We start from the raw sequence: 27,133 nt of genomic DNA on the forward strand, positions 1-27,133 counted from the left end.
ATCTAGATCCTGCCTTAGATCCATTCTTAGCCTCATGCAGGTGCGACTTGTTTCACAGCCACTGCTTATTTCGTTATTGAAACTTTTCGGTCTTAGAATTACTGCCCGTGATGGGTCAATCTTCATTTTGGTGTAGTGGAGTGCCTCGAAAGTAGGTACATGCATAAGGTAGGTAGGTAGGTATGTATTGTACAACGTTCAGCGAATATACTATTAGGTACACATGTACAATACAGTATAATAGAAAACCTGCCAATGCTTTGCGTATCCATGAAGACTCCAATGCTCATACAAGTAGTCATTAATTGGAAGTCACAAGTCTTCCCAACCCCATGTTTTCCCTCTGATTGGGTAGGTAGGTATATAGCCATTCCACTCCAGTTTTTTTTGTTTTTGTCCTCATCCGTCGATGCTTATTCTCTTGATTCGTATCTCGTATTTCGTAGCTCAATTATTGGATCAAGGGATCTTGGTGCGCAGTTGGACACCGTGCCAGGTCTTCATCTGATCGCCTAGCACGGCATTAACCATTCGCTGTTGCTTAAGCATGTTGACGCCGCGGAACTTCTCCGAAGAGATCTCAATTCCGTACATAGAGCCACAGCCGCCTGATATATCTTGCACTACGAGCTCGGTGGGGGAGAATTCGGCCATAAGCTTCTCCCATATGGCTGTTTCGGCGTCGTTGAGATAGTCGGGCTTTTCGGGGCGGGGCGATTTTGTGGACGGCGCTTTTCGTGGTGGCGCTGCTGTGTTTGGGTCGGACGCCGAGTAGTATCGGGTCCAGACTCGGGCTTTGTGCGAGTCCTTGTGTATTGGTCTTGACATGGTACTTTCTTGACGTGTGGATGTGAATGCGGTAATGGGTCGTGGGAATGTGGGATGGCTTCGACTTTGACGAGCAATTGTCGCGAGAAGGCGACAACGATTATGACGAATCATCCTGACGACCTTGGTTTACAAGTTGATGATGGGATTGGGGTTGGAATTGGAATTAGTTCTCCAACCTTGTATTAGGAAAATAAATATTGTTGGATTATTGTAAAGTTGTGTTTGTTTTTCTGGTTGAATGTTCATGGCGCATCTTATGATTAGAAATTGTGCTAGAGCGATAAAGCTTGAAAAGTGCGATAACGGTGATGATCTAGTTAAGTTAGTACCTTGTACCTAGTAATCGCTATCCCGGCACTCCTGATTGGTTCATGCTACTAACTACTACTAGGGTAGCTATCTTACGGTAGTAGATAACCTAGATTCTTACCTCAGGTTAGTTAGTTGTCAGGCACTTCTGTAATAAAAATGCGACTAACGTGGTTAAAATCCATTGAGAAGTGATTTGCATTAAACCGAATCACATATATCATCAATTGCAGTGAAACTTTGAAATCTCTACTTTGACATCTTTCACTTCAACATCTTGGACTTGCATGTGAGCTTCAGTGTGCTCTTTTTCTTTTGTCATTGCAAGCATAAAAACCCAAGTTAGAGCTTGTAGAAAAACAGTCGTATTCTATTTGGCTATAATTATAGTATAATTTGATATGTTTGGGTACCTCGACTTCAGCGCTTACATTCATGGATCTTTTTCTATACACAAATCAGGCTTGCTTAGCAACCTAGGAGTAGCTGATCGAAAACGACACCGACTCATCAGTATCATACTCAGCTGCGTTGGAAGCATCACCAAAGATATGCAATGCATCGATGCTTAGCTTGTATGCACCCTCCCGTGCTAGAGTACCATCTGCGAGTCTACCATCCCATGTCAATGCGACTGGATCACGGGATGCGTAGTAGAATGGGGATCCAAAGATGTGGCTACCCGCACCTGCATCACCTGATGTACCATTGAGTGGCACCACGCGAATATTGACCTGCGGCGAGCCAAATGCTAAGAGAACTACGATTACCGGGTACGTGGCATTGCTGGTGCCGTTGGTACTGGGTAGTACGAATGATACATTGCTTGCGATGGGATTCAACTCCTCGTCGGATGAAATCGAGAGGTAGCCAACGTCAAGCACTCGTGTATTGTGCAAGCTCCCGACCGCGCCGTTGTATGGCAAAGAAAGGCTGTCGCCGTTGGTGCCATTCAAAGTAATGTATCCAGAATAAACCGGCAAGCGGGCAGGGTCGACGTCTGGTGGGGTAACAGTCACAGAAATGACCGCTTCACCGCCGGGTGGAACGACGACTTTAGACTCGCTCAGTGCGATGGTGGCATATTGGTCCGTTAGCTCTAGGCCGGGAAATGGGTCGGGGTAGATGGAATCGGAGAAGGTGTAGCCGGTGGCGGCGCCCACGCTTCCGAGCTCGTAAATGACCTCTTCTAAGCCGGTATTTTTTATTTTGAATTCGAGTGTGTCGACAAAGTTGTCCGTGTCGTTAAAAGCAAGACTCGACTTGCTCAGCAACGTGGTGGCGAAAGCAGCATCATGCGCTTGAACTAGTCCGGCCCCGAGTTGAGAGATAGGCGCCAACGTTGGAAAGGTTTGATTTCCGTCATTTAATAATTGCGGGTTTGCGGTCGCAGAAAGTAGATTTTCGATGGTGGCTGGGTCTAAAGTGCCACGTACGTTGGAGATAAGAGCATATATCGCTGCCACCAACGGGCACGCCATGGAAGTTCCAGATAAGACAGCATAAGTACCGAGAGGAATCGGGAAAGTCGATAGAATATTACCACCCGGCGAGGCGAGCTGGGGCTTAATATCCATCTCAAAAGTTGGGTTCCAGGTCGTAAAAGAGCTAGCAAACCCTCCGGTTAGGGTATTGTCCTGGTAAGTCAAGCTGTCGGATGTCAGAAAGCAATCCCAAGATGATGTGTTAGATATGTACTTACCTAACAGGTGCAGTTAAAGGGTCAAGCATGTTCAAGCTGATGTTAGATCCGGCCTCTAACGACTTGACCCACGATTCACCTTGCGATGCAATTACCTATCAACTGTCAGCTGCTATTTTTCCTAAACCTGGCAACGATCATCTCTAGTCACATACCATGCCGGTCCCCAGAATATTTGGGACCCCGTCAACAGCAGGTGCAGTTACACCAACCATGACGTTATTATAGAAGAGAACATATTTGGCCCCAAACTGGGCAGCATTGGTTGCTTTCTGTACAAAAGTACAGGTACCCCGACGGATCAACACAATGTATCCAGAGAGGTCGGGGGTGTCGTCGGGGTACGCGGTACAGCCCTGAGCCGCCTCTGTGATATCGAACGAGGGGGCCCAGAGTGGAAGAGTGACGTTAGCCCATTCTCCTGGCTCGCCTAAGGCATATCCGAAAGTCTGTTGTTCACCGTCATCGACGGCGAAGTTCGATTCGGTGAGAAGCAAAGGCGTAACGGTGCTATCGATGGAAGCGATAGACGTGACCTTCTTACCATTGGAGGCCGTGCTGGCGTAGAACAACCCAACTGCGCCGTCGTTCCCCGCCGATACAGTACAAGGAACACCGGCTTCTACAATGCGAGATACGGCGACGGACCAAGGATCCTCACTCCATCCGGAAGAGCCACCGATCGATGCCGTGATAATATTAGATCCGGCCTCGAACGCTTTCATGTAGGCGTCAATCAAGACATCGTTTGCGGCACCACCTTCACAGCCAAACACTCTGAACATGCCCAGAGTGACTCCAGGGGCAGCACCTGTGAAGCCTAGTTCGTTTGCTTGTGCCGCGATAATTCCCGAGACGTGGGTACCGTGACCCCCGCAGCCATCGTATGGGTCGTCATCCGGAACCGGCAGGTTATCGCCATTATAGTCGTCGCCAACAATGTCAGTACCGTACGTAAACAAACAATCCGGCTGTCCGAAGCAACCGCCTAATGCGGGGTGTGTGTAGTCAACCTAAGAATGGTAAGTCATGGATACCCATCACACCAAGGGCAAATACTAGGTACCTACCCCTGAGTCGATAATGCCGATCTTGACTCCCTTCCCGGTGATTCCCTTTTCATGAAGCTGATCCACTTGAGTCATTACGTGCGGTGCGAAAGTGTCATTTCCTAACTGTCTCTTGACGTTCTTGATATAATCTTCGCCGCCACTCCGTCCGGTCCAGACGACTTCATCTTTCGGCAAGGAGTATATCCTATTTGGCCACACCTGCTTGATGCTGGGCAGAGAGCTGATCTTGGCTACTTCTTGCTCGGCTGTCTCGAGATCATGGAATTGAATTGACGCTCCCCTGAACAGTTTATAATCCAAGTTCATGCGCATCTCCGCTTTGGAGCCAATCTGATTGAAGAATTCTGCCGAGTCCTAATTTCACGCAGAGTTAGTACAGGCCTCTTCTTCGACCACTTGGCATATGTTCAGGCTAAATGAAGTACCTGGGCATCTTCAAACTCCACAATGTATGATCCAGCAAGGTGTCTTGTCTTGCCCTCGACCTTCGCTTCGGCCGAGAAGATGCTCGCCGCGCTGGCGAGCAGCGACAAAACAATGCCCCCACGAACCATATTCGGCAAGACGTTTGGTGGGTTGTGCAATCGGACAAGCGAGTATTCAGAAGTAGAAAGCCAAAAGAGAGGGTAGGTTCGCCAAACGACTCAGGAGAGACCAGAAGTCGGTAGGAAACTAACCTTCTCTCCTGGAGGGGGAGCCCCCATGAATATTTGTAGATGATAAATTACTGGGAAAAGGGCGACCGTTCATAAGTTGCCAAGTCCCGGCTCGGTGCATGCAAGATTGAACGTGCCATTGCGCCGTGCACTCGTGTTGCATTGTGATAGTGAAGATGAATGAGCTCCCTGAATTGGCCGGCTTGCCTTTATCAACGCCAGCTTCCGTTGTAGTATTGGAGATGCAAGGTGGGCAGGGGAGGGAGGTGGTTAGGTACAGGATTCCTTGACCTGGCGAGGCTTGGCAGGGGAGAGCATACTGACATTCCAGGTTAGGCGTGATGCTTTATCACTCATGATGGAATTCTACGTTGTCTTAATAATTATTATGTATGGACAGAGATACACGTCACAACAGCAATTGTAGAGACTGTTTGCTAAATATCATGGATCTTGATAAGAAGACGCAAGGGCTATATCTACTAACGAGATAGTTCATAATTACGACGACTTTGTTTGTCTGTTCTTAGGTATCTTGGGGCAAGATACCACGGATGTTGTGTTGGTCTGGGGTTGTATGGCACAATCAACTCCAAAGGCGAGGGAAGGCGGAGGCACGGCCTATTCGGGGTAGTGCTCCCATGAATGCTGCCAGCAGTTCAGTTCAGTGGTGTAACTCAACCAAATGAGACACAACGAGGCTCCGAACCCAGAAGACTTAAGCGCAGAATTATATAGTTTCTTAACTTGAGGATGTTGATGCAGGCACGTAGAATAAGAATATTTAAAGACACGGTTGGTTCCGTGAATGGTATAGTAAGGCTAATTGATGTCGGTAATCTAGGTTAGTTACTAGTACCTGGGCGGGAGGCTTCCACAGCAATTGCAATCTTGGAGAGAAGGGGGCGGTATCGGCAAAGCGTGCCGGATTTGCAAAGGGCGTATGTATTGGTGGATGATATGGGCATGTATTGCACATGGCACATGGGCACATGGTTCCAAGTCAATAACAAGATATTCCTGGAGAAGTCGGGATGCGAATGTCACCTAACACAGTAAAATACGATGGATGTCATGCTTCGTGGGGATGAGGTTGTATGTATGGGTGAGTGAGTGGGGGAAGCTGCCTACTACATACAACATAGGTACTATATCTGCCTCCCTAGGTATGATTCTAAACCCTTTTTTTTTATTTTCACGATGTTACCACACAACGTAGCTGGATTAATTTATTCCAGTCAATGCATTGCTGTCCTTGTCCTTTGGCCGTCTCAGGACGTCCAGTGCGGGGGAGGGGGAGACTCGAGTTTCGCTGCGACTTGTCTTATGCGGCTCTGGAAGGTTTTCAAGATTTGCGATGAAGAAACTAGTTAACTACTAACTACTTACTAGGTATTAAGGTTGACCTACGCAAGGAAGAACATTGAAATAACCGCGTGCGCTATCTGTGTTGGTGAAGAAAGCGAGTAGATCTCTCAGGGCTCCCTGTCTAAATAACCAATTGGCCTAAGCAAAACCTTGGAAGCTTTGCCGCTCAACCCCCTGTTCAGGCCTATCGGTACCTAACAGCCAGCATGTAATTTAGCGGATGGCTAGAGCCCAGAAGCCTTCGCTTTCCCCCTTGCGCCAATCCGTGCTAGTTTCTTAGTAAGTAGGTAGAAGTCTCGGCGTCCATTTTTACGAACATTAAAATCATGGATGCTTGGGGGGGTTCCTTTGGATCCCTCCATAACAGGTACCTACCTATCTTGGTAATTGGCAATTTCCGGGGCAGTCTCCAAGAAGGTTGTTGTGAAGACATCCTTTGTATTTAGCATGGCACAAGCCAGCATGCTGTTACAAACCCCCTTTATAGTAAAGCATAGATGCATTACATATGTTGTGGGATGAATTTCTTAGGAGCGCGTTTTCGTCTTGCACATGAGCAGGGCGCTCAGAGTTCGGCAAGCCGCACCGTTTTGACAATCGTGGTTGGAAATGCAATGTATGTAGCACTACCGAGCATTTGTAAATTCGTTGCATGAACTCTCACGTGCTACAGTTGTCGGGATAAAAAGGAATAGAAAGGAATTAAAGAACGCCGCGAGGTTACTCTATTTGATACTGTTTGACAACATGAATTAGGGCGATGTGAATGCAGTGAAAGGAAGAAGCTGTGTTTTAGGCTTTAAACGAACTGCGCCGTGACGTCGCGGAGCTGACTCCGAAAGAGGGCGCAGTTCGGCTCCGGGTAACAACCTCCGATCGGTGATACCGGGCGCCGCTTCGGAGGAGGAAGGAAGGAGCGGTCGCAACAACCAAAAGCGCGCGACATCTTTATTCCTTGTACATAGCTACCCCGGATGTTCACCGTTCTCAATTTGCTTCATAATCGACATAATAATTGATCTTTTTATAGGTATTCATCATGGATGGAGAAATCTTGATTACAAAGGTGGGGTACGATGAGCCTCGAGCGCGTTTACTGGCAACTATAGCAGATTCATTCACCTAATTCGGGTCAAGACGGCAAAACGTAAGCAACGATATCAGCTATTCGGGTTTTCATCGCTACGAAGATCCAAAAAAATCAAAGTTTTTTGGCTAATATTACATTTTGATTTTCCCTAAAGCCACTCTATGTATGTTTAATGCAAAGCGACGCAACCCGGTTTCTAATTCCCGCCTAACTAATGAATATTTCCGGCGGTGACCTAAAGAGAAACGTCCGCGCTCGTCTATAAAATGCCTGGGATATCTCGAGAAAAAAACCAAAACGAAAAACCAGCCAATAATATTAGGGTGGTTCCCACCAAATCCTAGCGCCGCCTGGATGTAGTGGTGTGTGTGTGTGAGAGAGTGATGAAGTGTGGTGTGTATGCGGTTGTGTGAAGACGATTGATTGTTCGTGTAGAGTAGTAAGTGTTCGAAACGAGTGAATGAAGCGTAAAAGTATGAATGATATAAAAAAAAAAGAACATCAACACGTTATCTGTGTAGCCTCTTCTCTCGTTGCCTTGTTGTAGAAGGAATTTAAGAAAGTTTAGGGATTGAAACAATTTTTTTCTAATGGTCCTCGACATCCTCGTCCCGTCCAGGATACATGATATCCTGGACAATGACGGCCCTTATGTGGTGGAAGAGGACGAAGCAGTACATGGCGAATAAGCAGATGGACATCCCCGTCGTTACCCATTTTACCGCGTCGTTCCCGAACTCGTTCGCAATCGAAATAGTGGCAAGGATGAACCCCGTGTTGGGGAAAACCATTGCCCACCAACCCAAGTGGAAGTATTTCGGAGGCGAGCTGACGACGGCGATGACGGCGATGAAGAACCACCAGAGGGATAGCGCCCAGAGGAAGATGGCACCGATGATGGCGAAGGTTCGGATTAGGTTGACGTCGATGAATCCATCCATGTCCCGGTCGAAGTTGTCGGGTAGACCGTTCGCCATGCCGATAAACGCAAGCGCAGTAAAGGCAGGTGGGCCCACGTTCATGAATAGACCAGGTCTGTGTTCACGGTGGGGAAGGCCTGTGAGGTGTTAGTGACTTACACAGCAATACAGGATGGGAATGATGAATTTGCTTCAAAAATATGGATACATACCGGCTGACATCAGACGACCAACCATGTGAGCATACATCATGATGGCGACGAAAAGACCTAGACCTTGGCAGCTCATACCAGCGACTACAATAGGGATAGCCGCGATATCCGGTTGCGTATCTGAGATAACCGCAGCGATCGTTCCTGAAAGCATGATGGGGAAGATGGGTAGAATCCAGGTCGGCATCATGGTCTGTAGGCCAAAGCTGTGCTTGGCAAACACAAAACTGTACTGTCCGACAGCCAAAATAAGCGTGACGACCACATATCCCCAGAAAGCTGTCTGAATCGCCCATATTAAGGCGGTATCGTTTGCGGGAATGGCGTAACGCTGAGTGCTGGTTATGATGGTGGCCACGGACAGGAAGTACGTCGGGAAGAAGAAACCCTCACGAGGATGTGATAGAGATCTGTAGAAGTCGCCATGGTGGAGGAAGAATCGTGCCAACATGGTGCATGTTAACACGGTGAAGAGAATGAGGTTGACGATATAAACGAATAAACCGATCTGCCGTAAACCCGGGAACTGGTGAGGCTGAGCAAAAATAAGTAAGGATAACCCGCCCGTACTCATGGGCAGCGTAAACCAAGCCCATGTGAAATGGTGTAAACGCTTGCGGAGTCCAAACTTTGGTCGGCTAGGATCGAAAATATCTAGGTCGTCGCCGTGCCCATGACCGTTCTCCACATCTCCATGGCCCTCTTTACCTCCTGCTATCGAGCTGGCCGCCGAGTTGCCTTGTGATCCCAATAACGCTCTCTCAGGTCTCTTCTCGTCTACGGGAAATTGATCTGGTGTTTGGTCTGCGTTATGATATGTAAAGGATGGTGTTGATGAGTTTCTAGCAAAAGCCCTGCTCTCCCTTGAAAAGGGGTTATGGCTATCTGTGAGATTCCGCTCCATTGTGACTCTGAAAAAAATAAAAAGTAATAAAAAACCCTTAAAACTATTCCAATACTACAATACGTTGCGAAGTGAAAATATGAGATAATGAGAATAGACAGATAAACTAAAGACAGTTGATGAAGGTGAAGATAGTTCTAGACGAACTAGATGAAATGGAGAAAATCCAAGGAAATAAAAGGAAAATAAAGGTAATACAACGAAGAAAAAACTAGAGAACCGGCCTCCCAAGATGAAATGAAATACCAAAAATATCGAACCCGAAAACAAAATTCTTGGTGTGGGCTCTTGAAGGGACTGGGCAATTACGAAGCCTTTATGATAGATTGGCACCATAAGCCACCCCCGGTTGGGTCGAGCCAAGAAATGAGGAAACATCTGGAAATAAGAAACAACCAGCGACGGAAGAGTCAGGGCTCTCACAGCACCTGAATCAGAGAAGAGGGTCCTCGATAAGGCCTACTGCCGAATCAAGCTTGCGCGCATACGACCAAGCTTCCATTGCGATCTTCAGTGCTGCCCAACGGGGTGTATCGGGATGTAGGGGGTCCCACAGAAATCTCAACTACTATGTAGTATGTACACTGCCTACAGTACAAGTTCAGACGGCTCCCGAGTGCATGCCTAGGTAGGCAGGTAAGGTACATGGTATACTTAGCTACATTCTCTACACTACACCTTCGAAATTCATGGGTTGTGATTCTATCTGACCCACGCGGGTGCTTATTGCATAGGCTCTCGAACCCTGCGCTCGGTACTAGATTGCTGGGTATACTACTCCGTATATTCTATGTAGAAACCTATGGGAAACGAGCTTAAACAGCTATACCTGTCCTCCCCCCCACGCAGTATCAAACAACCTACAAGTTCAAAAATAGAAGCGGGACGCTATGTATCATGAGTCGCCGGTGAACTACTGTATAGAATCTGCGATAAGTTAAGGATACGGGAGGGTATTATTGTAAGAACGAAAACGAAAAAGAAACAGCAAAGCAAGACAACAAGGCAAATAAGCATTGAAGGCGAAGAAAAGAAAATTCGAAAATATATATTTAAAAAAAGAATCTAATAAAAAAATTTGATGCAGTGTTCGAATCGGGTATGAAGTGAAGACATGGCGGCGACTTGGCATATGGGAGATCGTCAATGGGAGCCTCACGCTTACGGATGATACAATAGACAACCCAAAGTTATTGGACGGTTTCCTAATAAACTACTAGGTTAGTTATGTATCACTACCATCCTGGTCTAATTGTTTCCTGCAGAACCCAAAACGTCAAACGTAAAGCTGATTGAGGCTGGTGGGTCGGGAGACAGGATGGAGGGGGGGGGGGGGGGGACCCAAATAAAAGAGAGATCTTGCACACACCATGAGCCTCATAGATAGACGTCCTTGGCATTCTGGATCTTGGCTCTTGGCGGGTGGGCGGAGTGGGGGGCGGACGAAGAAAAGAGAAAAAGGGGTGGGATGTCAACTAAGAGTTTAGTTCCTCGAGGGCCCGTAAAACCCCCCGGGAAGAAGCTATATCAAATGCAGAAGAGACTAAGACTTGCACTATTCTTTGCATAGCCCAAGTGACAAGTGTAGCCTACTTATCGTTTCACATCCCGCGAATTGTTTCTGTTCCTTTTTCTTTTCATTTATTTATTTTGGCCTACCACAACAAGCCAAAGACATTGTGCCTGAAAAAGCCAAGTAGGGCGATGAAATATGCATAGCTATGTACCTACAGTGGTGGCAAATTGAATTTATTGTAGAGATAATTTTGCGTATCCCTATCATAGACGCGTAATGCGTGATGCTGATCATAGCCAAGACGTCTTGTCGTCCCATGGCACAATGTAAAATACAGTGGCTATCAACCAATATTCTACACCTTCCACTAACTACCTGATGGGCTTTGCACAAATACCTATCGGGTAGCTAAACTACCTTGTACAATATTGGATATGTACCGTGATTATTCCAGGGCTTCCAGGACAAAAAAGAATGCTGTGCCAGATGCAAGGAGAGTGGTATGTGGGCCTGCCGAGCCATCAAAAGCCGGCGCCATCGTCGTCACCGAAAAAAAACCCTTGTCCATACTACAGCTATTACCGTAGGTATGTACATACCTACCGAACTACTGTAGGCATGTACCTATGATACTGTTTCCAGAAACAGGGGTTGATAGCCCAAAAAAATAAAAGCGTCACAGACGAAACAGATATAATGGATCTCACGGTGCTTGGCGACACACGAAGTAGGATATTTATTTTTATCTTCTATTTTTCCCAAACACACCTTCATGCCCTTCTAACCTACTTCTCTTTATCAATTCGAAGGAAGGGCGGCTATATCCATCGGGCATACCTTAGATATCGCGATATGACAGGTTCCTCTACCGTCCACACCCCCCCTCCCCCACTTACGGATAGAAATGGCTTCTACGTTCTCGGAATATCTGATACTTTGTGTGCGGGCGCTACGGGAATGGGCCAGTCCACAATACTCCAGACTCTTGCGATCTAACTAAGCTGCTTTGCTCATCTGCGAAACAGTATGTTAGATACTGGGTAGGTAAGCTTGGTAGGTGAGTGACGTGTCCGCAAAAAAGAATTGGACTACGTGCCAGCACGACCGTCTCTTTTCCCCGTGGGCGTCCCAGATCATCATCATCATCATCATCATCAATCCCCAACCGCGCGGCGATTCCCCTGTGCCTCCTCATCCGCCACGAACCGTGTGGATACCGAACGTGATGTCGGGGAATCGTTGCTGCGGGCGCCTCCCGTAGCTAGAGTCGGTAGACGACTGTCGTCAGTGTCTTGGTGTTGTGGGGCCCACACCACTACTACCTGCGGGTGATGAAATCCAACCTCCAGCGTTTGCGCGTTGGTACCTTACAGCGGGAACACGCCTTGTAACGCAACCCTCTAATTCGCAAACTCAGGGGCCGTCTTCGATTCCGCAGTATCGTAGTGCTCGGCCGAAGAATGAGGTTGGCTGGCTGATGACAGTCGGGTGCGCATGTAAGTCTGCCTATCTATCTCCTTCGGCGTTGTTGTGGCTGGCGGTGAATGTTTCGTCATGATCTGCCACCGTCACCGTCTTAGAAAACTCAAGTATGCCTCGCCACGAGCCAATTGATGGGTTGCGCCACGATCGAACCAATTCGATGATATATCTTGTATATCTTGGCACCCGTATTTTCCCCTCGCTGCCCAGGTGGCTTCCAAATTACGTGGACGGTAGCAGTAGCTGTCGCTGCTGCTGCTGCTGAAACCTTTGTGATCAACAGTAACGGCACCCACAAATACGGTTGACCTCACCGACCTAGCTCACTTGCGTGGCATAAATTTCGGAGGGGTTCAGGTCTTGGCTGTCTTTGATAAAGTGCGAATGCATATATCTTGGCAAAGTCGTCTCATTTTCGTTCACGTTGATATCAGTGTATCACTGCTGATGTCGGAAGTATTCGGAATCATCCATTACTACAACTGCCATTCTTAGCATTAAGCTGCCTGTATCTCCGAAGAGTTTTTGGTTTCGTACGAAACAACTTGTCCAATTCCTTTTCTAGCTTACGAATCCAAGTCTTGGAAGTCGTGACTTGTAGATGCTGACAGGTTGCACAGATCGATAACGAACCAACCGGGAGAGTGACTAGTGACTTATCAATTCTTGGCTTAATCTATATTGATGAATGCGGTCGGTATTACTTATGCTACTATACTAAGAATAAGAATAAGAATAAAAATAAAAATAAAAATAAAGAAGTTAGTAAGATAGTTGTCGTGAAATCCTATCGTCAAATCCTTTCACTCGGTCTCACTCAAAGTGAAACCTCTAGTTGAAGTTCACGATTATTTTTATTTTTATTTCTTTTTTTAACTAACAAAACAAAACGAAAGTCACTCAAGTTTGTCAGCATAGATAAACGCCCCCCCTCCCCCTGCAGAGGGTCCACCTCCCGGAGCGTTTCCGAACTTCTCAAGAGTCAAGACACAAAACGTATTGCAAGGGTATAGATATAGCTTCTCTCTGCCGAAACACAAGCGCGGATAGCCCATACAAGGTAAAAGGGGGCTACAAAAATACAGCCAAGAGTCCAAGAGTCCAAGAGTCCCAAGACAAACACTCTTCCTTGGTAAGATCAATCAAATCTGGCATGCCAAGTTCCAACCAGTTTCGCCGACAAAACGCTTCTTTCAACATCTAGGGTAAAAATAGATTTCGGAGATTAGCTTTGGAATCTCTCTTTGAATCTCTCTAGAAGAGTAGTTAGCAATTGACTATTTTTTGCAATTGTTGTTTCATTCCTTTTCCGCGCCAACGTCGCATATCCCGACAACTTGGTTCTCTGCGACCACAGTCTCTTGGCCTATGTAGGTATGTATCTCAACAATTGATAATGGGTAGTTAACAGTTGAGTTTGCAGATATTATAAAAATGAAAGAAAAATGCCTACACAAGTATAATTATGCCTAGCACTATACAGAAATGAGTAATTTAGCGACAGGGCTGTGTAAACACTGTAAAGAGGGTCGGGCATCAATAGCTCAATAGCTAAATAGCACAAGACTTGGTACGTTAATTTAGAGCCTGTTGCCATTTCGTACACCATCACACCTATCTACGTCAAGTTGCTGCCTACCTATTGTGAAGTAACTTCAAGTAAGTCATCAAACACAAACAGGTATGAGGTAGTCTTCGCGCTTAATACATTCTTATACCTTCTGTAAATGAACTTCATGTCCGGGTCACATGTTCCGAATATTGTTCTGTAAGAGGTAATTACCTACTAATACTAAGCTTCTTTGTACTGTATGTATTCATTACGGCCAGCAGCCCGGAAGGGCCGATGCGAGCCATGTAACGAACTACGTAGCAGCACTACCGGATACCCTGGGGCAATTGCTCAAGGATATCACGGGTCCTTTGACATGGGAATGAAGTATCCATGGTACTTAATGCGTACCCCTTCACTATAGTTATGTAGGTATTGATACCTTTGGTAGGTATCTAGTTACTATCTAGTTGCTAGAAGAACATTGAATACACATTGGCCCTTGGCTCAAACTCGTCACCAGAGAACGGGCGCTACTACATAGGTGCATGATTGAGTTGAATTACATCTTCGAATATCTGCGTTCTTAACTTGGCAGAGATCTCGTTATCCCCTCCCAGGCCAGGGTGTATAATTGAGATTTGGGTCATCTAGATGAACCGTCTTCCCAAGTATCTTAGAAACGTTAGGAAAGCAAGCCTCATGGGGTACATAACCCCTTAACGAGGAGAATGCCCCACGCCGCCGGATCCGAAATAGCTTGCTGAAGAACAACAATTTCCAGAACAACTGTGTCTAAGCGTCTAACTTTCATTTGCCAAAGAAAAGATGACGTGTAGATTAGAAGGCTTGTCAGTCTTCGATGGAAAACATTAGAAGTGTACTATGTATTCCACCGACGAAGGCAAAGAACCAAGCTAACAAGAGACACCTATCAGACTTTGGTATTACACACGGAGGTTGCACCTCTACAGAAATGTTAGCGAAGTCTCAGCCTCCCATGCTAGAATCTGAGTTCTTCCAATAGTAGTTTAGATTCTGCTCAAGCAACCCAAGAGCAGGCCCCATCTCGTAACTGCTAACGTGTTACGTGACTTCGTTAAGGGTAATGATCAACACGCAGAAGTTCTAACCGCAATCAAGACCAGGCAGTGTTAAACTGATAGGTAACGATTTCATGTGACATGCTCGACGATATCGAATTACCTCCTCATAGCCTATTGCAATTATGGAAGGCTCTCCCCTAAACACCACAAAGTTATTTTTACCCCTTCTAGTTTCGTTTCGTGACAGCGGCAGAACTCAACATAATATGCTTGGGAGGTTTGAGATGTAGAGTGTGTGATAGGCCTTGGAAGGTGGTATGCGATGCTAAGAGTGAAAGGCGTGGATTGAGTACCTGCCTACTTAACCTAGTAAGTACTACCCTAGGTAGGTTAAGGTATCTAGATAATCTACATGTCTACGCCTAAAGATGCCATGTGCACATTATGTATGTTTACTTGGGGGAGGTACGAACTCTCCTTTCCTACAAATTATCACAAAGACACGTTTCAGGAACTTGCTCGTTGCCCGGTTAGTCATCGCTAGATGCCTACACGGGTAGGTGCTTAGTACTAACTCAGGCATGTACCTGACTATGATAATAAACTTTCAGTAATATATGGAGGCTACGGCCGATAAGTGAAAGAGTTGATGGCCAACTAGGCAGGCGTGTACCTACCTAACCTAGGGCAGGCACTCTTACTTCTGTGCGTCAAGAGACTCCAAGTATCGAGCTGAATCGTATTATCTGCCAACATTCCAAGGTTGCCTTCTCTTCACCTCACAATGACAATCTAGCCTGAGTACTTACAACTCTACTCAATAATAGCAATATAATTACATGCCTTCGCAGTCCAGTCTTCTTGTCACAATAGCAAACCAACAGGCATTTGAACAAGAATGGAAGCACATACATAGCATCCCGAGAACAAGCATTCACGTGTTAGTTCTCAGTTAAATCGCTCCCCTCCCCTCCAGCACCTACATCTCCACACTCTCTAGGTCTGGAGCTCGCGTCGGCTTCAAGCTCGATACAAGAGCTGCTGGCTGAGTGGTGACAATGCGGGTCTTACATTTTCCCCGACTAGGGGTGATGACAGGCCACGTCCTTTTCAGTCCTGTCAATCCTCGGTAATAGCACCGCTGAAACCTGGTCCGTTCCGGCTGCTCCACGGGATACACATCGGCATAACCTATATCAATTACTGCCACCATCTCTTGTGGACAGGGAAATGGATGCGGAAGACTTCCAGTGTCAAGAGCGCACCAAGCTGATGTCCCCCTTAGTCTATGCCTCCAAGAATCTCGTTTCTGAAGGCAGTTCCCTCTCTTTCTCTAGTCAAAGGGGTAGTGATGGGTCAAGTCTGTCGACTGCTCTCCCTCCAGTGTACAGCTCCTTCCGACTTAACTTATCCCCTGACCATATAGCTGGATTTCCGACGGATTATTCTTGGTGGCTGGCTACCTTTCCCAATACGTGCTTTCCTAGTTTGGCACGATACCCACCTACCGAGCTAACACTTTGCTCGGCGGCACGCGGCCACATTCTCTGACATTGTGTCCTCACATCTGGTAGCACCTATGTTCGGGTTTGGTATGTACTTTCGATGCCTCCATATAGCTTCACCTGCCTTAGCTAGCCCTCGGGTACACCCTTGACAGCCTACTTGCCACACGGGGGACTGATGCGGTACCTGTCGAGCGCGCTGTAGTAACTTTCGTCAAACTGGGAGGAGAGCATGCCGTCGTTCCAATTCAAGATTTGGGAAATCTCCGAACGACCTAGCATCTATCGCCATTCCACACCCCGGCTCCCAGTCGCTGTGGATTCAAGTGTGAAGCCTCAGATGCAGAACGCCGCTCAGCTAGTCGAGGAGTTCGATAAGGCACATAAGCTCACACTCGACGAAATCAAGATGGCCCAGGAATGGGATTCAAGTCACGAGCCCCCAGTTCTCCACAACAGAACGACCAACCACTTTAAGTTAACGGCCTTCGACCCCTACAGTCGCCAGTTGCCCCCAGCTGGGCCAATTCGGTCTAATATCACACTCTACAAGAGATAATTGCTCACAAGTCAGCGAGAGGGAAAATGCAGTACTTAATGTTCGTCCATGTCGCTATGCAGGAGGATTTTCTGATGTACAAGAGGGGGTGCTTATTGAAGTCGGTTATTTACAGACCAAGTTTGCAGACAAATAAGAGGAAGTACTTTACTCTTCGACTACGGACGCGCAACATAATACAGGGCAAGTTGAGCTACTAGATGCACACGGTGAAAATTGAATGATCTAACCTAGGTAAATGTGAGGACGCATTTGTTGGGTTTGGAAAGGAGAGAAGAATAGAATAACGTGATGTATCGTTATGGACTGAGCAGGTATTTTGAAGTTCATACAGGCAACCTAGACTAAAGATGTCATAGGTACGAGCAAAATGCCTCTGGACCCTCGTGATTTGCTGCTTCTGACTATGAGATTTGCCGGTGATCGCCCAACAGATTGGAACTTCCCAAGTATAGTAGGAGGAGGGCAAAAGGGGGTGGAGGAGGAGACTCACATAGGAGGTCAATGAGATCACGTGAATACGTACTGAAGCATCTATGCAGAGCTAACTACCTAAGTGCTGTATAGTCATGTGATCACTGTGATTTATGTGATTTAGTCACCTGACTTCACGAGTTACGTGATATTAATAAAGAATTTGTCGTTTGTACCACAAGGTCTTTGGGTACACACCAATCTTTGCTTCGGTTAGCCATAGTATTCGACAAATGCTATCAACTTAATATCTTGGCGACATTGTAAGTTGTTCTGCTAGAATAGGCAGTTAGACTCAGATTGTCACGGGGCAGAACATAAAAAACGCAGAACAACATCGTTATTGCACGGGGATCTCTAACATCTCCCTGAAGATTTTGGAGGCTATTAAAGCTACATATATATGTAAGCCGTCTCTGTTCTATGTAGCCCCCTATGTAGTCTCGGGCAGACCCTTGACGGATCAAGCCTGAGAACACCATTGCCTCTCAGAAGCCTCGAAAGTTGTTGAGTAACTAGACGTACTCATTGACCATACAAGGAATCCATGCTTCTAAGATTATTCCGGAGGTGTTTCCCGCTAAACTGTGCGCTCCCAACAGTTCATAAGCTGGGGTTTCGGACTGGGATGCCTACCTACACCAACCCGCGAGGCCTAGATGGGATAGGTACTGCACCTGTACTACACCTCGACGAATCCCACGTCATCCATTGCCAGTCGAGTCGGTCGTGCCCTGGGAGTTATCATGACTGGTGCAGAAGAGGGTGATGTTATCAGTAGGTATCGGAAATACCTACCTCTCGAGCTTGTGATATTCAGGGAAACCCTTCGCAGGTTATTACCGAAGTTCCATCTGAGGATGCGCGTGAGTTGATGATTGTGGTACAGAATGTACTGTTAGGATTAATGGCGTCCAATTTCTAACCCCTTTGCTTACCTAGTAGGTATCTTGGTCTGTGGTCGATGTGATCGGCATCCTTCGCTACCTACCTGGGTAGGTATATGCCGTATCTGATGGAATAATTTTATGTCTCGGATCGTAATAACATGCCAAGAGTCTGATTGATTTGTATATTTCCGGACTTAGCTTTTCTGGATAAAATGAGGGATGTCGAAGGTTGACGGCTTGTTTATCTCGGTAGGCCAACCCCTTTTTCGGTTGCCGACGGTAAGCGATGTACCTAGTGACGTCATTTATTCCGAAGACAGGCTACCCGAGTCACGGCCCGTAGGTTCAAATTCCCGCTACTATGTGATGAGAAGTCGCTTTTTACATCGTGTATAGACCTATTACCCAGGAGGAGATGTCCTTAGCCCTCAACTTCAACAAGCTGATGATGAACATGTTCCAGAAGTAAGCAGCCTCTCAGCTGAGAATTGGTAACCTTGGGTACAACCATAGATGCCTACCTTAAAGCAAGGAACACTATAGACGCTTTTAAATAAACTCATGAATCCATGTAGTCGGGACCCTTCCGCTTAGACTTCGTGCCTTACTACCTGTGTATTTACTGTTCCAGTAAACTTGAAAGTTTCCCTTCCATTGTCGAATTACCTAAGGGGATCTGCTTCTTCTGCATCACTCCATAAATCGAGCGTACCATCGACAAACACGAAGCAGAGTGGATCACTTACCTAGGTGTCTACCTCACCGTACACTTGCAGGTTCATGTACATGTAATTGTCGATTGCCAATTGTCAATTGTCAATTGTCAATTCAGCCCTATTGTCAATTAAGTACGTACCTATTTACCTAGATCACGGGTTGCCCTTTACAGCCGTCGGTTTCCTCCTTTTTCCGTCCAAGTTATTTATTTAGTTCTCTTCAGTTCATTCAAATCTCCACGCAACCAATAAGAATAGCAGAATAATAGAATAAAAAGATTTAAATCGACCATTAAAAGAAATCTCCGAAAGGATGCTTAAGCGAAAAGGAACTGGAATGGTGGGCAAATGCACCCCCCCACCCCTGTTCCTTACCCCGAACACGTCCCGATAGGTAGCTCCCCCACCTTCTCTGTCCTCTCCAGCAGTGACCTATCCCCTTGACCGTCGCAAGGCAGCAAAGGCAGCAGATTACTATTAATAATAATAGATATATCTTTTTCAACTTATTATATCTATAAATACTTATAACCTTATATATTAATCTATATTTTATTTAAATATAAATATGTTATAAAGTTAGCTAGTGTTATTAAATTAACGGTTTTAATTTAAATAAGCTTTTTAATTTAATATTTATTATAATTATATATTATAATTATATTTAAAAATGATTTTAATAAGTAGTTTTTTAAATGGGTTTAATATGTTAGCATAATTATGCCTGGTTATTATTTAAGTTAATAATATTAATTTAATTATACGTTATTTAAAAGCTTTTTTTAATTTTAAAGTTAATACGCGTTTTGTTTTAATGGAAATTTTATCCTAAGATTTCAAAATATGCGATTTTTTATCTTTTTTATTAAAGTTATTTTAGTTTTTTATGTTATTATATTTAATGGAAAAATAGGTTAAATATATTAATGTGTGGGAATTAAATAAAAAGGTTTGGTTTTATGTGAAAATTTATTTTATTAAATAATATAAAATAATAATAAATGAGGTTTATTTTTTCTTATTTATTATTATATTTATATGTTGATATTTTATGCAATATATTATAAATTATTAATAATTAAATATTAATAAAAGCTTTTATTATTTATTTATACGATATATTTTATATTATTAATTTAAAGTTTTTAAATGTTATTTTTATATATTTAATTTTTAATAAAAGTATTTATATATATAGTAACGAGTTAACGAATAAGTTATTTAAATATAATATATATTTAATTAATTTTAAGTTTTTAAAGAAAAATTATTAATAAACGAGATTATTATATAATTTATTAATAAAAATTTTAAAATAATAATAATATTTATAAAGCTGGATTTTATAAGTTTTAAAATATAAGTTTTTATAAAAAATGGGTATATTTTATCTTTTTTTATGGCATATTTTAAATGTAATATTTAACTTTAAACCTTAAAGCGTATTTAAAAGACTTAATAATTTAAAAGTTGCTAATATTATAAATAACGATATCTTTAATTTAACTTAAAAAATAGTTATTATTTTAATTAATAAATTATGTAATTAAGGCGTTAACTTTCTTATTTACGTTTTTATTAATAACCTTTTTTTAAGCTTATAATTATTTAAATAATTAAAATTTAAATAAGCAAGTGCGAGTGGGATTTATTATAAAAATTATAATATTATAAAAGTTATTTTTAAAAGTTATAAAAATTTAAAATTTAATAAAATATAATAATGGCTTATACTTAATAATTTAATTAATTAAATTATTTAATACGATAATAACTTAGTAATTTTTTTTTAACGATATATAATATGGATAATAAAATTATATAATTACGTATATAATTAAAGAATGTTTTTAAATTTATTAAAGTTGTATTTTAAAATATATGAAAAAAAAAATTAGATATATCTTTTATTATAAATAAATATAATTATTATATAAACGATGTAAATATTAATAATTAAATATAATTATTTTATAAATTTAATTATAAATATCGCCGGTAAGTTTTAAAGGTATTAAAGTTATGTTTTTTATTTTAATTAATCTTAATTAATACCTTTTATTTATAAAAAAAAAATATCGTTTATTAAAATATTACCCCGGCTTTAAAGTAATAAATAAATTTTATTTTAAATAAAGTTATTCCTTTTTATAATTTATATGTAAATATATATTAACGAAGTTTTAAAATAATTTTTAAAAAAGGTAATTTACGTGGTAACCTTATTAACCATATATAAGTTAAAAATAAAAATGTATTTTAATGTTAAACTTATAAAAGAAATAATATTTAAAAACGTTCTTATTAAAATTTAAAGCTATTACTAAAAAATATATTAAATATTAAAGTAAAAAAAATATAATCTTAATATAACATTTATAATATAACATTATATAATTTTAAGTATTATTAATATAAGTGGTATGTGTAAAATTAGGTGGGAAAACATATACCTATCAAATAATTAAATTTTATTGGACATTAGAATTATGGAGCGGTAGGGAAATTAGCTTAGTTATACCCTTTTCTAATAATAGTAATCTGCTGCCTCTGCTGCCTTACAACGGTCAAAGGGATAGTTCCCCGCAGCGGGAGTTCCGGGTGGTTGAGTACCCCCTGTCACAGTCACTAATTACCCCGTACACGCGGTACAAAAGATACACACGGACCGAGGCCGCACCTATTATACGTACTTCCAGTACATACAACAGTGGTACTTCCAGTACATACAACAGTGGCGCAATGTGGTACAGAGGGTACAGAAGGTATAGAGGGGACCGACGGTTATCTCTCGGCAACACATTCAACTTGTATAAGGCAACCTTCCCTGCACTTGTTAAACTTAGGCCTTATACCTCCCAAACTCTCCCATCCTCCCTATCTTCATCGTCCTCAACACCATTACCATCACCATCACCATCAACACCCCACTCTAAACTCGGATCTCTTGTAAAAACAGATACCCGACAACAGTTACATACACTTGACATAATCAAACCTAAACAACAACATCGCGCAATTTCTACTGCTACTGCTGCTACTACTACTGCTACTACTACTACTACCAAGCCCAGCATGTACACGGCGTCGTTCGCCTTTTTCGAGGCAATATGGGAAGCTGGAGTCACACATTGCTTCGTGAATCTGGGCTCAGATCACCCCAGTATCATCGAAGCTATGGTAAAGGGACAGAGGGAAAGTAAGGGGAATTTCCCACGTATCATCACCTGCCCAAATGAGGTAAGAACACATAAGATTTGGCTTTGCATCCCCAGCCACTAACCCACACAACCCCACAAACCAAAGAATGATCTGGACTGACGCCCCACCAATAGATGGTAGCCATGTCTATGGCGGATGGCTACGCACGTCTCACAGGTAAGCCCCAGTGCGTCATCGTGCACGTCGATGTTGGCACCCAGGGCTTGGGAGCCGCCGTCCACAACGCGAGCACCGGACGTGCTCCCGTTTTGGTCTTTGCAGGATTGAGCCCCTTCACGCTCGAGGGGGAGATGCGCGGCTCGCGGACCGAGTATATCCACTGGATCCAGAATGTCCCGGACCAGACACAGATCGTCGGCCAGTACTGCCGGTATGCCGGCGAGATCAAAACGGGCAAGAACATTAAGCAGATGGTCAACCGCGCCCTGCAGTTCGCAACGAGTGATCCCCAGGGTCCCGTGTATCTGGTGGGCGCGAGAGAGGTGATGGAGGAGGAGATCAACCCGTACTCCCTCGAACAAGGCGTTTGGGATTCCGTCGAACTAGGGGGACTAACACCGAAGGCCTCAAAGGAGATTGCCGATGCGCTGCTCAAAGCTGAACACCCGTTGCTCATCACAGGCTACTCCGGTCGAAACCAGAAAATACCCGGCGCTCTCGTAGAACTGGCAAACACCGTAAAGGGACTGCGCGTTTTGGACACCGGCGGAAGTGACATGTGCTTCCCCGCGTCCCATCCTGGCTGGCTCGGCCTTCGATTCGGCGTCGAGTCTGTGATAGAGAAGTCGGACGTGATTGTGGTACTGGACTGCGACGTCCCCTGGATTCCGACCCACAACAAGCCGAAGGAGGGCACCAAGATATTCCATATCGATGTCGATCCGCTGAAGCAGCTCATGCCGCTGTTCTACCTACCAGCGCAGCACCGATACCGTGCCGATGCGCTTGTTTCCGTCGAGCAGATCACAGCCGACGCCAAGAGCCAAGTTTCGAGTCTAGATAATGCGGTTGTAGCCAAGAAATGGGAAGCTCTTCAAGCTGCGCACAAGGAACGTCTGGACACCATCGCATCAAAAGCGACGCCAGCCGAAGATGGGACGTTTGGTACAGGACACCTCTGCAAGACGCTTCGATCCTTATGCCCTCAAGATACGATTTGGGCCATCGAGGCAGTCACCAACACGGGCTTCGTGCATGACAACCTGCAACCGGAGCTGCCGGGCTCTTGGATCAACTGTGGTGGAGGTGGCCTAGGATGGTCTGGTGGTGGTGCGCTGGGCATCAAATTAGCGTCGGACGTCGAGAGTGGTGGTAAGGGGAAGTTTGTGGTGCAGATTGTTGGTGACGGCACGTTCTTGTTCTCCGTTCCCGGTAGCGTCTACTGGATTGCGAGACGATACAATATTCCGGTATTAACTATAGTGTTGAACAACAAGGGTAAGTCTTTTTCTTTCTTTTTTCTCTTTGAGAAACGTTATGAAATACCTAAGGATCTAAGTTAACGAGATAACAGGCTGGAACGCCCCCCGAAAATCGATGCTTCTCGTCCACCCCGAAGGACTAGGATCCACGGCAACCAACGAAGAGATCAACATCTCCTTCGACCCCGTACCAGATTACGCAGGTATCGCAAAGGCGTCCGCCGGTGGTGACTTGTTCGCTGCCAAAGTAGACAAGGCAGAGGATCTGGAACGCACCATCAAGGAGGCCATCAAGGCTGTTGAGGGAGGACAGAGTGCTGTGCTGGACTGCAAGGTCACGCTGAACTGCTGATTTACCTGCTTAACCTAGGTTGGTGTCATATATCCCTAGCATTGCTGTGGCATTTACTTGGTATCTGGTATACATTTGCATTGATATCCCACGCCTGCCTTGACATAGTTAGCTAGATGCATTGGCATTATTTGAGCATGAACATGCGGCGCAACTTTTGATGAATCTCTCGTGCTTGTTACTGTGGTCTTGTGAATGTGCCCACACTTGTGTGTAATGTCCTAGGCGCCTAGGGGTAGTGATACCCTCGTGTATATCAGGCGTAACTCCGAGGCGTGGAAAGGGGAAGCTTAGCTACAATCTCGCTGCAGGTACTAGTGTCAAGGCTTCACCGCGTATATTAGATTCTGTAGGCTCATCGAGCATTGAATATCCCGCTCTAGGAGTAGGTAGGTAGCGAAGGCTGAAATGATTGTAGGCACTAGGTACTATAGTAGCCCCTATTCTACTAGGTACTTAGTTAGGTCCCTACACCAACAAGTATGTACAGCAAGTTCCATTCTTCACCAGGGCCTTACCGGCACGAGCCACGCGGCGACCATCCCTCCCTCTTCCGTCTAACCTACATAGCAAACAACTGCCTACCTAGTACCTAATACCTATCCATCATATCGACTAACTAGGCCCCCCAGGCCGCCCAGCTCATCATCCCGCATGTGTCTTCTCAACCCTCGGGGCACACGGTTCCTGTCCGAGCCAACTACCTAACCTACACACACACACACACACACACACACACACACACGAGATCAGCTGCTAACTTACTGTGTGTATCCCAGTGACCCACCCTATAAGTGTGTTGGGGGGGCGTTTGGATAGGTACTAACTACATAGACGTGTCCAAACCCATTGGAGAGAGTGATAGAACAAAGGGGTAAGACAAATGCCTAGGTTAGGTACCTAGGTACCTACCATGAAGTTGAGTGTACTCCACGATGTACTATGTAGGTTAATCGTTACATACTGGTTGATGCGTGGTTTATCTTACAAAGAAGGAAAACAAGGATATCGGCTCACTATGTAGACATCTTTCTACTAAAGACTCAAATGGAACCAGTGGTTAAACTAGAAAATCTTTGTATTAATGGCCTACTAGGAACCTAGGTAAGACCACGTAAGGGTGGAGGTATCTTGTGTGAAAGATCTAAGTGATAAGTAATCCAGCTTCATACCACTCTATGTACCCGAGCTGCAGCAGTAATAAAATCCTCCTATGGCTAAGCGCATTGTGTGGGATGCTCAAAAGGATATCTCTATATTTACACCGGCACTCTCCATCATCGCTTATACCAGGGGAGACAGATACGTCTGATCAACTAGATAAGCCGCATCCTACGCGCCACCATCATGCAGGCTGCGCAGAAGCAGATCAGACTTCCTAGGATGACAAAGAACGCATTCGTATTGTTATCATCCATGAAGGGGACCTTGACGTTCATCCCGAATAACCCCGTGACCACGTTGAGAGGAACGATGATGGAGGCTAGGAAGGTAATCTTACTGAGACCTTCGTTGGTTCTGGTTCCTTGCGTGATGCTGTCGATGGTGAGCTGGGCCAGGTAATTGCTATGAGCCCGGGACAAGATCTTCTCAAAATGGGTCAGATTTGTCATCATGGTGACGACGTGGTCCTGGATGTCACCGAGGTACATAGCTATGTCCATGCGCGGAGTGACCTTGTAATCCTCATTGCAACGCTTCGTGAAGCCCTTGAGGATGTCGGCTTTGCCCCCGAGGACTCGCATGAGAGCAAGGGTATTCTTGCGGACACCACCAATTTTGCGTAGAAACATGTGCTGATCATCGGGGCGAGCAACAAAAACCGAGTCCTCAATAGATTCTGTGAGCAATTCAATTCGGTGGATTGCAGGAGCAAACGAATCGACAATATTATCGCTATACGCTTTGTCAGTATCTCAGTTCTCATATTAACTCTTAAATGCAATAGGACTTACATTAGGGCATAGCAAATCCAATCGCTGCTCAAAGAAACATATTCTTTTAGGCTCGAGATCCTCTTGCGGACATGGGAGGCGTGGCTATTCGGAGAGAAGCTGAAGCTCAGTGTGCCCTGGCGGAAAACAACAACATAAATGTTATAAGGCTCATAATCAGGGCCATCATCGTCCTCGACGACATTGAAGGACCGGAAAGAAGCAAAGTAATACGAGGGGAAGATCTCAATCTTTTCGCGTGCTTCTTGGGTCGTGATATCTTCAATGGTCAATGGATGCACCCCGAAGGCCTTGCATAAGGTCCGAGCTTCTTCTTCGGTCGGCTGATTGACATTTAACCACCAAACACCATCTGGTTCATCACGAGGAAACGAGAACAGACCCCGTAGATCCTCGCCCGGTAAGACGAGGTCACCAAATTCGGCAGCATGGATAGTTGATTCCCAGGCAGAAGAGAAGAAACTGAACCGATTGGGATCGAGATGTTCTTTATCGGCTGGCTTCGATGCTGGTCCTGGAGCGTCGGCTGTCTTCTCCGGATCGGTATCAGAGGACCCGGATGGAAGATTGATGTAATCACCGTCAACGGTAACCATCGGTAAAGGTGGGGGGGTCGCTGAACTTGGTCTCAGATTAGGGAATACCCGAATCGCCCCCTGAGCTACAAGACTCTCCCTGCGAGCTGCACTCTCAGATGCGACAAAGTTCTCGAGGTAGTCGAAATCAATATGCAATTGGTCTCGGCGGTGTTCGTCTTGTACAGGGAAGCATACATCTTCCTCCGCGGTCTTATTCGTCGCTAAGCTAGCCGCATCATCAGCAACGAAGGTGCCAGGCCTGCTACGTCTAGAGCGTTGGCTCGCATGGCTACTGCGGCTAACAGAAGAATAAGTTCGGCGAAGTGCATCGTCTTCCTCTTGCTTCTGGGCCCGATCGTCTATAGAGAAGCCACGCTCTCGGCGTCGAGCTTCGGCAAAGGCCTTCACCGAGTTCGGGGGAGATACACCACGTGGCTGTTCATTTGTAGAGTTGAAGGTTGGCCGGCGGCTGTGGGATGCCATGGGAGACACGCTCCCGTCGTCCTCGTCAAGGACAGCTTCCTCGAAGTCGCGGACTCTTACATCGGATGGCGAATAGGGGGCGGTGGGCTGTAAGTGCTGGCGGGAACCATACAAGGTATCGACAGTACCGCGACGAGCGCGTTCGGGCCTTTGTGTAGAACCAATTTGGTTCCGGTGATCGTCAAGTTCCGGAACCGGGGTGTTGTAACCCGAACCCGAGCCTGTTCCTTCGTGTTCTGACATTTTGGTAATGATCGTCATCCGTTTATACACGGCTGAATATGTCTAGGTGCCAAAAAACCCCAAGAAACTCCTTT

The 27,133-nt window shown here is 45.0% G+C and overlaps 6 protein-coding genes across 6 annotated transcripts; 2 read left to right on the forward strand and 4 right to left on the reverse strand.

Annotated features, from left to right (window-relative positions):
- Positions 1-108: 108 nt before the first annotated feature.
- On the reverse strand, positions 109-1,128 carry GGS25DRAFT_474529 (bola-like protein). Its single transcript, XM_049259637.1, has one exon. It carries the CDS (start codon positions 940-942, stop codon positions 460-462), a length of 483 nt encoding a protein of 160 aa, XP_049119834.1. The 5' UTR covers positions 943-1,128; the 3' UTR covers positions 109-459.
- Positions 1,129-1,309: 181 nt separating this feature from the next.
- GGS25DRAFT_528966 (subtilisin-like protein) lies at positions 1,310-4,469 on the reverse strand (the record flags this gene model as incomplete). Its single annotated transcript, XM_049265237.1, has 5 exons — positions 1,310-2,790; positions 2,843-2,937; positions 2,998-3,855; positions 3,913-4,269; positions 4,341-4,469. The coding sequence occupies 5 exons, from the start codon at positions 4,467-4,469 to the stop codon at positions 1,617-1,619; spliced, it is 2,613 nt and encodes an 870-aa protein (XP_049119835.1). The 3' UTR covers positions 1,310-1,616.
- Positions 4,470-6,917: 2,448 nt separating this feature from the next.
- On the reverse strand, positions 6,918-9,294 carry GGS25DRAFT_474534 (malic acid transport protein). The gene is made up of 2 exons (XM_049259638.1): positions 8,162-9,294; positions 6,918-8,086 (listed from the first exon to the last, which is right to left on the reverse strand). The coding sequence occupies exons 1-2, from the start codon at positions 9,063-9,065 to the stop codon at positions 7,617-7,619; spliced, it is 1,374 nt and encodes a 457-aa protein (XP_049119836.1). The 5' UTR covers positions 9,066-9,294; the 3' UTR covers positions 6,918-7,616.
- A 7,104-nt stretch (positions 9,295-16,398) lies between these two features.
- GGS25DRAFT_517968 (uncharacterized protein) lies at positions 16,399-16,725 on the forward strand (the record flags this gene model as incomplete). The annotated part of the gene is made up of 1 exon (XM_049263464.1): positions 16,399-16,725. One exon carries the CDS (start codon positions 16,399-16,401, stop codon positions 16,723-16,725), a length of 327 nt encoding a protein of 108 aa, XP_049119837.1.
- Positions 16,726-21,880: 5,155 nt separating this feature from the next.
- GGS25DRAFT_512822 (thiamine pyrophosphate enzyme, N-terminal TPP binding domain-containing protein) lies at positions 21,881-23,800 on the forward strand (the record flags this gene model as incomplete). Its single annotated transcript, XM_049262826.1, has 3 exons — positions 21,881-22,045; positions 22,141-23,464; positions 23,541-23,800. The coding sequence occupies 3 exons, from the start codon at positions 21,881-21,883 to the stop codon at positions 23,798-23,800; spliced, it is 1,749 nt and encodes a 582-aa protein (XP_049119838.1).
- A 1,316-nt stretch (positions 23,801-25,116) lies between these two features.
- On the reverse strand, positions 25,117-27,059 carry GGS25DRAFT_512823 (cora-like Mg2+ transporter; the record flags this gene model as incomplete). Its single annotated transcript, XM_049262827.1, has 2 exons — positions 25,117-25,696; positions 25,756-27,059. 2 exons carry the CDS (start codon positions 27,057-27,059, stop codon positions 25,117-25,119), a joined length of 1,884 nt encoding a protein of 627 aa, XP_049119839.1.
- Positions 27,060-27,133: the final 74 nt, after the last annotated feature.

Source organism: Hypoxylon fragiforme (assembly GCF_022984875.1).
Source record: "Hypoxylon fragiforme strain CBS 206.31 chromosome Unknown GGS25scaffold_2, whole genome shotgun sequence".
NCBI classification, from domain to species: Eukaryota; Fungi; Ascomycota; class Sordariomycetes; order Xylariales; family Hypoxylaceae; genus Hypoxylon; species Hypoxylon fragiforme.

Coding starts and splice junctions, on each gene's coding strand:
- GGS25DRAFT_474534 (XM_049259638.1), bottom strand. CDS start 9,065: ATGGAGCGGAATCTCACAGATAGCCATAACCCCTTTTCAAGGGAGAGC. Junction 8,087..8,161: donor TGGTCGTCTGATGTCAGCCG/GTATGTATCCAT, acceptor AACACCTCACAG/GCCTTCCCCACCGTGAACAC.
- GGS25DRAFT_474529 (XM_049259637.1), bottom strand. CDS start 942: ATGATTCGTCATAATCGTTGTCGCCTTCTCGCGACAATTGCTCGTCAA.